The 12,156-nt window shown below is 46.3% G+C and overlaps 1 protein-coding gene across 1 annotated transcript in view; it reads right to left on the minus strand.

The window, feature by feature from the left end:
• Window positions 1–7,423: 7,423 nt before the first annotated feature.
• Window positions 7,424–12,156, minus strand: part of LOC121273199 (acidic amino acid decarboxylase GADL1-like) — a 52,979-nt gene continuing 48,246 nt past the window's right edge. Inside the window, exon 6 of the mRNA XM_041180189.1 lies at window positions 7,424–8,122. Coding sequence (XP_041036123.1) covers window positions 7,940–8,122 — 183 coding nt within the window. The 3' untranslated portion in view covers window positions 7,424–7,939. The remainder of the gene's footprint in view (window positions 8,123–12,156) is intronic.

The raw sequence follows: 12,156 nt of genomic DNA on the forward strand, positions 1-12,156 counted from the left end.
ATGGAAAAGGACAAGAAGCAACTCAAAGTAAGAATAATTAATTGGGAGAGGGCCAATTTCACTGGGGAGAGGACAGATCTAGCCCGGGTAAAATGGAATCAAAGATTGGCAGGCAAAACTGAAATAGAACTATGGGCTGCCTTTAGAGAGGAGATAGATTGGGTATTGTTGAGGGCTGGGGGAAGGGGGAGGGGGAGGGGGGCAGTGACGAAGGTAGGACAAAGATAGAGCTCTATGGATGATGAGAGTTAGAGGGTAAAATGAAGCAGAAAAAGGATTTGCATTACAGGCATCAGGTGGACAACACAATTGAGAATCAGGGTCAATAAAGAAGGTTCAGAGGGGAAATAAAAACAAATAAGAGAAGCAAGGAGAGAGCATGAGAAGAGAGTGGAAGCTAACATAAAAAGGAATCCAAAAGTCTTCTATAGGCATACAAAGAGTGAAATGGAGGTAAAAGGATTGGGGACCTAAAAGGAGATTTAAGCATGGAGGCAGGGGGCATAGCTAAGGTAAAATATGAGTAGTTTTCATCTGTCTTTACCAAAGAAGAAGATGTTGCCAAAGTCATAGGAAAGAGGAAGTAGTTGAGACACTGGGTGGGCTAAAAGTTGATAAAGGAGGTATTAGAGAAGCTATCTCTACTTAAAGTTGGTAAGTCACCAGGACCAGATAAAATGCATCTAAGGGAAGGAAGAGTGGAAATTTGGGAAGCACAGGCCATAAACTTCCAGTCCTTCTTAGATACAGGGGTGGTGCCAGATGTAAATGTTACACCCTTGTTCAATAAAATGCTGCAAGGATCAGCCCAGCAACTACCGGCCACTCAGTTTAACCTCAGCAGTGGGTAGCTTTTAGAAACGATAATTCATGACCAGATTAACAGTCACTTGGACAAGTGTGGACTAATTAAGGAAAACCGGCATAGCTTTAAAGGCGAATAGTGTTTAACTAATTTGATTGGTAACCCAAAGTTTAAAAAAAAAATCCCAAAGTGATGTGTCGAAGGTCTTCTTGTGGGCTGGTTCGAAGGATGCTCCAAATGTGGCAAAATTGACCATCTTACTCAGACATAACTGGATGGCCGATGTGGGAAATATCACGGGTGCAGTGGGGAAGGATCTCCCCTCAAACTAGGGCTGAGGCACACTGGGTCAGATTTTACTACAGCAGTGTATCTAATAGCGTCTGCCATTAGTTCGACTTGCCCCTCCACCCGGCTTTAAAGATTTTTTACCCACTAAGTTTCTAAAAATGCGAACTGATCATCTATGCAGCGAGTGAAACAGGGCATCTGGGACTCGAAGTGAACAGGGAGCCAGTAGTGTAGTGGTAATGCAAGTGGACTGGTATTCCAGAGGCTCAGGCCAATGCTTCGAGGACTCAGCTGGTGGAATTTAAATTCAATCAGTCAATGAATCTGGAACTGAAAGTTAGTCTCAGTAATTTTTTAAAAATTCATTCATGGGATGTCTAGACCAGCATTTATTGCCCATCCCTAATTGCCCTTGAGAAGGTGGTGAGCTCCCTTCTTGAGCCGCTGCATGTGGTGTAGGCACACCCACAGTGCTATTAGGGAGGGAGTTCCAGGATTTTGACCCAGCGACAGTGAAACTAATGATTGTCGTAAAAACCCGTCTGGTTCACTAATGTCCATAGAACATATCTGCGAGACTAGGCCTGTAGTGAGTGATAAGAGAACCTTCAAGTCAGAAAAAACCTATTAGACCTTGTCCTCACCAATCTACGCACTGCATGTGTATCTGTCCATGACAGTATTAGCAGTGACTACTGCAGTCCTTGTGGAGACAAAGTCCCATCTTCACACTGAGCATATCCTCCATCGTGTTGTGTAGCACTACCTCTGTGTAAATGGTTCAGATTCAGAACAGACCTAGCAACTCCAAACTGGGCATCCATGAGGCGCTGTGGGCCATCAGCAACAGCAGAATTGCATTCAACCACAATCTGTAACCTCATGGCCTGGCATATCCCCCACTCTACCATTACCGTCAAGCTGGGGGTGGGGCTCAACCCTGGTTCAATGAAGAGTGTAGGAGGGTATGCCAGGAACAGCACCAAGCATACCTAAAAATGAGGTGCCAACCTGGTGAAGCTACGAAACGAGACTATCACAGAATCACAGTGCAGAAGAGGCCCTTCGGCCCATCGAGTCTGCACCGACACATGAGAAACACCTGACCTACCTACCTAATCCCATTTACCAGCACTTGGCCCATAGCCTTGAATGTTATGATGTGCCAAGTGCTCATCCAGGTACTTTTTAAAGGATGTGAGGCAACCTGTCTCCACCAGCCTCCCAGGCAGCGCATTCCAGACCGTCACCACCCTCTGGGTAAAAACGTTTTTCCTCACATCCCCCCTAAACCTCCTGCCCCTCACCTTGAACTTATGCCCCCATGTGACTGACCCTTCAACTAAGGGGAACAGCTGCTCCCTATCCACCCTGTCCATGCCCCTCATAATCTTGTACACCTCGATCAGGTCGCCCCTTGGTCTTCTCTGCTCCAACGAAAACAAACAAAGTCTACCCAACCTCTCTTTATAACTTAAATGTTTCATCCCAGGCAACATCCTGGTGAATCTCCTCTGCACCCCCTCCAGTGCAATCACATCGTTCCTATAACGTGGCTACCAGAACTGCACACATTACTCCAGCTGTGGCCTCACCAAGGTTCTATACAACTCCAACATGACCTCCCTACTTTTGTAATCTATGCCTCGATTGATAAAGGCAAGTGTCCCATATGCCTTTTTCACCACCCCACTAACATGCCCCTCTGCCTTCAGAGATCTATGGACACACACGCCAAGGTCCCTCTGTTCCTCAAAACTTCCTAGTGCTGTGCCATTCATTGAATACTTGCATGCCAAACTGTGGAAGCAGCATGTGATAGACAGAGCTAAGCCACAACCAACAGGTCAGATCCAAGCTCTGCAGTCCTGTCACATCCAGTCTTGAATGGTGGTGGACAATTAAACAACTCACTGGAGGTGGAGGCTCCACTTATATCCCCATCCTCAATGATGTGGGAGCCCAGGACATCAGTGCAAAAGACAAAACTGAAGCATTTACAACCATCTTCAGTCAGAAGTGCTGAGTGGATGATCCATCTCGGACTCCCCCGGAGGTTCCCAAGCATCACAGATGCCAGTCTTCAGCCAATTGGATTCATGTGATATCAAGAAACAGCTGAAGGCACTCGATACTGCAAAATCTATGGGTCCTGACAAAAGTACTGAAGACTTGTGCTCCACAACTAGCCAAGCTGTTCCAATGCAGGTACAATGTTGGCATCTACCTGACATTGTGGAAAATTGTCCAGGTAAGCCCTGTACACAAAACACAGGAAAAATTCAATCCAGCCAATTTCCGTCCAATTAATTGATCTTGATCATCAGCAAATTAATGGAAGGTGTCATCAGCACTGCTATCAAGTGGCACTTCTCAAATAACCTGCTCATTGATGCTTAGTTTGGGTTCCTGACCTCATTACAGCCTTGGTTCAAACATGGACAGAAGGGCTGAACTCCTGAGGTGAGGTAAGAATGACTGCCCTTGACATCAAGGCAGCATTTGTGTCATCAATGAGTCATTGGGAATCAGGGGGAAAACTCTCCACTGGTCCAACCATCTTCAGTTGCTTCATCAGTGAACTTCCTTCCATCATAAGGTCAAAAGTGGGGATGTTCGCAGATGATGGCACAATGCTCAGCACCATTCGCGGCTCCTCAGATACTGAAGCAGTCCATGTCCAAATGCAGCAAGACCTGGACAATATCCAGGCTTGGGCTGACAAGTAACATTCACGTCAGACAAGTGGTGGGCAATGATCATTTCTAACAAGAGAGAATCTAACCATCGCTGAATCCCCCCATTATCAACATCCTGGGGGTTACAGTTGACCAGAAACTGAACTGGACTAGCCATATAAATACTGTGGTTACAAGAGCAGGTCAGAAGCTAGTAACAGGTTCTGCGGCAAGTTAACTCACCTCCTGACTTCTCAAAGCCTGTCCACCATCTACAAGGCACAAGTCAGGAGTGTGATGGAATAATCTCCACTTGCCTGGATGAGTGCAGCTCCAACAACACTCAAGAAGCTCGACACCATCCAGGATAAAGCAGTCTGCTCCACCACCAATGCACAGTAACAGCAGTGTGTACCATCTACAAGATGCAGGAACTCACCAAGGATCCTTAGGCAGCACCTTCCAAACCCACAACCACTACCATCTAGAAGGACAAGGGCAGCAGACGGATGGGAATACCACCACCTGCAAGTCATTCACCATACTGACTTGGAAATATATCGCCGTTCCTTCACTGTCGCTGGGTCAAAATCCTGAAACTCCCTCCCTAACAGCACTGTGGGTATACCTACACCACATGGACTGCAGCGGTTCAAGAAGGCAGTTTGCCACCACCTTCTCAAGGGTAATTAGGGATGGGCAATAAATGTTGGCCTAGCCAGCAATGCCCACATGCCACACAAATTTTAACTTGCTGTGGCATGTTTAGTTCAAATCTATCACACAAACACCACCCACATACTGTTCATTACTTTTCAAATGGCGAAGCAGACAGCAAAATGCTATTTGTGTAAAGCCAATAGTGAAGTGACGGATCTCCTGCAACAAGGTTTGGGTATAGGCATTTAGCTGCCTTCTGCACCCACTTGAAGTTACTGTACCATTTACACATAAATAACAGCAAACACCATTTGATTCACTGTAAATTTGACAGCAAAATTTGGCTCATTATTGCAGCAGAGCAGAGAAGCTTTACTTGCCATTTAGGTGAACGTTACATTCCTGAGTAGAGAAGAGAGAAACTGGGAATATTAGAAATATGACTGAAAACACCAAAAATATACCTCAGATCAGGAACCGTCTGAAAGGGAAGACAGTTTAATGAGTCAAGTAGAGAGCCTTTACAGCACGGCTGTTCTATATCTGAAAGTAGGGGCTAACCTTTTTTCCCCTAGACGCTGAGGAACCTTCTCTGTATTCCCAGCATTTTATGCTTATTGCTAACAGATCTCCCAAAACTGACAAAGAAAGAGTTTTTAGCAAAAAGAATACTCAGCAGACTGAAGATAGAGTCAAGTCACTTGAATGATTTCCTTTAATTTCAATCTTTACATGATTGGCACAAAACTACAGAAGTGATGACAATTGACACAAGGGAGTAAAAGTTGACACTTTCTCAACTAATTGCGCAGTTTGGCTGTGCACCAAAAGCTCATGTATCAGATTGACATTGACCCACCAGAAAATTGCCTACACCAAATGCATTAACAATTTTTATGCTAAATAAAGAGATAGTAAAATATCAGTTTTAGATAGATACAGTTCATTAAGCCTGTGTTTTCTCTTTTAAACAGAAAGGTACTACACCTCATCGGTAACACATCCCATGTTTGGACATCCTCAGCCACAATACAGATCATATGACTTGAGAAAATACAGAGCGGAAGGTTTTTGCTACCCAACAGATTCTCACTATAGTTTTCATGGTTACAGGAAGAACTTATCTACACGTCCCTACAGACTGTACTGGAGATCAATCACTGCTGCCAATAGTTTAAGAAAAGCCAAACTGGATGTATCTCCTGGATAGGAGATTCAAATTCCATGGTCCACCTGGAAAGCCACATCCAATCATAAGGAATTTTGCAAGGCCAATATTTGAACTCTCAAGTTATAACATGACAGGGATTAATCACAAAAATCTGAGCATCCAACTTGGTTTTTCCAGGTTACATACTGGACGAACGTCAACAAGACCAGTGGATTAGATACAATTTACAAACATCTTAGGTTTGTGTGTCAGCTCCCAGATGGATAATCAGGTGAGTAACAGTAACAGCGTTTATCTATGGTGCTACAAGCTGAGCAAGCTGATATGGACTGCTAATAAAATTGAAACATCACAGCAGAACAGGACCAAATGCTCTTCTGAAAATAGTGTTAAGGAACATTAAAGGGGCACAATGCAGGTGGATCTCTCTACTGCATCCAAGCCAGGCTATACCCGATGCAGGCACATGATCCAGAGAAGATGAATCAAGTTCCATGCTTCAGCACTATTCAATCATGTGGAAATTTTAAAAGTTTACTCAACTGATGTCTTTGGTGACCGAGTCCAGAGGCTTAGACTGAACTCAGGTGACCGATCTCATTCCCCTCCCTGTTGCATGTTCATTTTGGGAATGCTTGCTTAAGCAATTTAGGTCATGGGAACATATTAAATTTTGAAGATTTTCACTGAATAAAAAAAATTCAATGATCAAGTTTACTCAGGAGCCATTAAGCATCTTGGGGCAGGACTGGAGGTTCAGTTGGCAGTTGTTGTACTGAAAGTTATCTTGTTGAGTAGTCCTGCTACTAACTGTTGCAAACCACCTCACTGGCCTTGGACGAGGGATTGAGGGCTGGAGATTGTGTTGCAGATTGCTAATCAGTGGCATCACCTTGTCACCCTCAACCCTGTAGTATCAGATGCATGTGCAAGAAATTTTGCTCAGCTCGATTCAACTACTTAATGAGGAGACAAACTGAAGCATGGATTTCACACAAGGAGAAAGAGGACTTCACATCCCCTCTCTTCAACCTCAAATCATACGCAGTGGAAAACAATGATGACAAAATAAGTGATTAATGCTTTTATGGTCTTTTCACCGTTAACATTTTAAAAGATTATGCTTCTTATTTACAAACTTGCAAGTAGATAAGCTTCTATATTAGTTGTCCCTACCAGCTTAGTATCCTGATTTTCAGCAAACCACAATCCACTTTTCCCTTAACGTAAAATTGACCTCTTTAAAACAACGTCCCATCAAACACTCTCAGGACAGGTACAGCACGGGGTTAGATACAGAGTAAAGCTCCCTCTACACTGTCTCCATCAAACACACCCAGGACAGGTACATCACGGGGTTAGATACAGAGTAAAGCTCACTCTACACTGTCCCCATCAAACACTCCCAGGACAGGTACAGCACGTGGTTAGATACAGAGCAAAGCTCCCTCTACGCTGTCCCATCAAACACTCACAGGACAGGTACAGCACAGGGTTAGATACAGAGTAAAGCTCCCTCTATACTGTCCCCACCAAACACTCCCAGGACAGGTACAGCATGGGGTTAGATACAGAGTAAAGCTCCCTCCACACTGTCCCCATCAAACACTCCCAGGACAGGTACAGCACAGGGTTAGATCCAGAGTAAAGCTCCCTCTGCACTGTCCCCTTCAAACACTCCCAGGGCAGGTACAGCATGGGCTTAGATACAGAGTAAAGCTCCCTCTACACTGTCCCCATCAAACACTCCCAGGGCAGGTACAGCACGGGGTTAGATACAGAGTAAAGCTCCCTCTACACCGTCCCCATCAAACACTCCCAGGACAGGTACAGCACGGGGTTAGATACAGAGTAAAGCTCCCTCTACACTGTCCCCATCAAACACTCCCAGTTCAGGCACAGCATGGGGTTAGATGCTGAATAAAGCTCGACCTCTAATTTGTTCTAACAATATACATCAGCTGAGACCTCAAATGAGTTTCCTCCACTGTACAGATGTGACAATTCCATTTCCCACAATAACCAGCCAATGGCATCTCTAAGTGGGACAGGCAGTTCTGTGCCTGGTCAGGGGCAGATTTTGACTTGGGAATCATGTCCACCAGAAACTGTCAAAATACATTTGGGACCCTTATAGCCAGGTGGATGGATTTTTTTTATTCAGTGAAAAATCTTCAAAATTTAATATGTTCCCATGAACTAAATTTTTTAAACAAACATTCCCAAAATTAACATGCAGTAGAGGAGGGAAATGAAATAGACTGAGCTCAGGTGACCTAAGCCTCTGGATGTCACTAATGGGCAAATATAACAGAGAGAGAGAGTTTTAGCACGTTACTCGGGCTGGAAATCACACCCCAGACGCTCAATTTCATCCAGAAAGAAGTCCATGTCCTCCCAGCTGACCTGTGGACTGATCAGGACCTGTCGGAAGAAGTTCACTTTGTCCCCATGTTTCTGGTAACCAACCATCATGCTGCCTCGCTTCACCATTCGCTCCTTGATAAATGGAGCCACCTGAAAAAAAGAAAATGGCCAACGGCACATGGATAGCTTAACAGGTTACAACCACCTTCTGGAATCTCTCCTTTACCCCTGCTACCACACAAAGGTGCAAACATAATATTTTCAGTGAGGTCATGTTTTGGTTCCAAGCAATTCAACACCTAATTTCAAATGGTTCTAGCAGAGGGAGTCTGCAATAGTCGACCTTTAACAACAGCCTTAGTTATATTACCTGAGCCGCCAGGGAATGGGAGATATAAATATGAAGTTAAATTTTAAGTTTTAATCCAACGATAAATGAGGAGAGGGGGCTGGTTCTCATTTTATTGCAGCTGAATGTAGACTCAGCTCCCAGTCTGACTTCTTCACCAACCTGTTGAGGCTGAACACGGAGGTCAGACAGCTACTTAGCAAGAGGATGATGGTGTCAAAACAGAGCATGAAGTAACAGAGGATCAGCCCAAAGTACCACCCAGTCCCAGAGTGTGAAAGGACAGTGTGATAACCCACTGTACCACCCAGTCCCAGAGTGTGAAAGGACAATGTGATAACCCACTGTACCACCCAGTCCCAGAGTGTGAAAGGACAGTGTGATAACCCACTGTACCACCCAGTCCCAGAGTGTGAAAGGACAGTGTGATAACCCACTGTACCACCCAGTCCCAGAGTGTGAAAGGACAGTGTGATAACCCACTGTACCACCATGTCACAGAGTGTGAAAGGACAGTGTGATAACTCACTGTACCACCCAGTCCCAGAGTGTGAAATGACAGTGTGATAACCCACTGTACCACCCAGTCCCAGAGTGTGAAAGGATAGTGTGATATCCCACTGTACCACCCAGTCCCAGAGTGTGAAAGGACAGTGTGATAACCCACTGTACCACCATGTCACAGAGTGTGAAAGGACAGTGTGATAACCCACTGTACCACCATGTCACAGAGTGTGAAAGGACAGTGTGATAACTCACTGTACCACCCAGTCCCAGAGTGTGACATGAAAGTGTGATAACCCACTATACCACCCAGTCCCAGAGTGTGAAAGGACAGTGTGATAACCCACTGTACCCAGTCCCAGAGTGTGAAAGGACAGTGTGATATCCCACTGTACCGCCCAGTCCCAGAGTGTGAAAGGACAGTGTGATAACCCACTGTACTACCATGTCACAGAGTGTGAAAGGACAGTGTGATAACCCACTGTACCACCATGTCACAGAGTGTGAAAGGACAGTGTGATAACTCACTGTACCACCCAGTCCCAGAGTGTGAAATGAAAGTGTGATATCCCACTGTACCACCCAGTCCCAGAGTGTGAAAGGACAGTGTGATAACCCACTGTACTACCATGTCACACAGTGTGAAAGGACAGTGTGATAACTCACGGTACCACCCAGTCCCAGAGTGTGAAATGACAGTGTGATAACCCACTGTACCACCCAGTCCCAGAGTGTGAAAGGACAGTGTGATAACCCACTGTACCACCCAGTCCCAGAGTGTGAAAGGACAGTGTGATAACACACTGTACCCAGTCCCAGAGTGTGAAAGGACAGTGTGATAACCCACTGTACCACCCAGTCCCAGAGTGTGAAAGGACAGTGTGATAACCCACTGTACCACCCAGTCCCAGAGTGTGAAAGGACAGTGTGATAACCCTCTGTACCACTCAGTCCCAGAGTGTGAAAGGACAGTTTGATAACCCACTGTACTACCCAGTCCCAGAGTGTGAAAGGACAGTGTGATAACCCACTGTACCACCCAGTCCCAAAGTGTGAAAGGGCAGTGTAATGACCCGCTGTACCACCCAGACCAAGAGTGTGAAAGGACAGCGTGATAACCCACTGTACCCAGTCCCAGAGTGTGAAAGGACAGTGTGATAACCCACTGTACCACCCAGTCCCAGAATGTGAAAGGACAGTGTGATAACCCACTGTACCACCCAGTCCCAGAGTGTGAAAGGACAGTGTGATAACACACTGTACCACCCAGTCCCAGAGTCTGAAAGGACAGTATGATAACCCACTGTACCACCCAGTCCCAGAGTGTGAAAGGACAGTGTGATAACACACTGTACCACCCAGTCCCAGAGTGTGAAAGGACAGTGTGATAACCCACTGTACCACACAGTCCCAGAGTGTGAAAGGACAGTGTGATAACCCACTGTACCACCCAGTCCCAGAGTGTGAAAGGACAGTGTGATAACCCAATGTACCACCCAGTCCCAGAGTGTGAAAGGACAGTGTGATAACCCACTGTAACACCCAGTCCCAGAGTGTGAAAGGACAGTGTGATAACCCACTGTACCACCCAGTCCCAGAGTGTGAAAGGACAGTGTGATAACACACTGTACCACCCAGTCCCAGAGTCTGAAAGGACAGTGTGATAACCCACTGTACCACCCAGTCCCAGAGTGTGAAAGGACAGTGTGATAACACACTGTACCACCCAGTCCCAGAGTGTGAAAGGACAGTGTGATAACCCACTGTACCACCCAGTCCCAAAGTGTGAAAGGACAGTGTGATAACCCACTGTACCACCCAGTCCCAGAGTGTGAAAGGACAGTGTGATAACCCACTGTACCACCCAGTCCCAGAGTGTGAAAGGACAGTGTGATAACCCACTGTACCACCCAGTCCCAGAATGTGAAATGACAGTGTGATAACCCACTGTACCACCCAGTCCCAGAGTGTGAAAGGACAGTGTGATAACCCACTGTACCCAGTCCAAGAGTGTGAAAGGACAGAGTGATAACCCACTGTACCACCCAGTCCCAGAATGTGAAAGGACAGTGTGATAACCCACTGTACCACCTAGTCCCCGAATGTGAAAGGACAGTGTGATAACCCACTGTACCACCCAGTCCCAGAGTGTGAATGGACAGTGTGATAACCCACTGTACCACCCAGTCCCAGAGTGTGAAAGGACAGTGTGATAACCCTCTGTACCACTCAGTCCCAGAGTGTGAAAGGACAGTTTGATAACCCACTGTACTACCCAGTCCCAGAGTGTGAAAGGACAGTGTGATAACCCACTGTACCACCCAGTCCCAAAGTGTGAAAGGGCAGTGTAATGACCCGCTGTACCACCCAGACCAAGAGTGTGAAAGGACAGCGTGATAACCCACTGTACCCAGTCCCAGAGTGTGAAAGGACAGTGTGATAACCCACTGTACCACCCAGTCCCAGAATGTGAAAGGACAGTGTGATAACCCACTGTACCACCCAGTCCCAGAGTGTGAAAGGACAGTGTGATAACACACTGTACCACCCAGTCCCAGAGTCTGAAAGGACAGTATGATAACCCTCTGTACCACCCAGTCCCAGAGTGTGAAAGGACAGTGTGATAACACACTGTACCACCCAGTCCCAGGGTGTGAAAGGACAGTGTGATAACCCACTGTACCACCCAGCCCCAGAGTGTGAAAGGACAGTGTGATAACCCACTGTACCACCCAGTCCCAGAGTGTGAAAGGACAGTGTGATAACCCACTGTACCACCCAGTCCCAGAGTGTGAAAGGACAGTGTGATAACCCACTGTAACACCCAGTCCCAGAGTGTGAAAGGACAGTGTGATAACCCACTGTACCACCCAGTCCCAGAGTGTGAAAGGACAGTGTGATAACACACTGTACCACCCAGTCCCAGAGTCTGAAAGGACAGTATGATAACCCACTGTACCACCCAGTCCCAGAGTGTGAAAGGACAGTGTGATAACACACTGTACCACCCAGTCCCAGAGTGTGAAAGGACAGTGTGATAACCCACTGTACCACCCAGTCCCAAAGTGTGAAAGGACAGTGTGATAACCCACTGTACCACCCAGTCCCAGAGTGTGAAAGGACAGTGTGATAACCCACTGTACCACCCAGTCCCAGAGTGTGAAAGGACAGTGTGATAACCCACTGTACCACCCAGTCCCAGAATGTGAAATGACAGTGTGATAACCCACTGTACCACCCAGTCCCAGAGTGTGAAAGGACAGTGTGATAACCCACTGTACCCAGTCCAAGAGTGTGAAAGGACAGTGTGATAACCCACTGTACCACCCAG

Source organism: Carcharodon carcharias, chromosome X, assembly GCF_017639515.1.
Source record: "Carcharodon carcharias isolate sCarCar2 chromosome X, sCarCar2.pri, whole genome shotgun sequence".
In the NCBI taxonomy this organism is placed as follows: Eukaryota; Metazoa; Chordata; class Chondrichthyes; order Lamniformes; family Lamnidae; genus Carcharodon; species Carcharodon carcharias.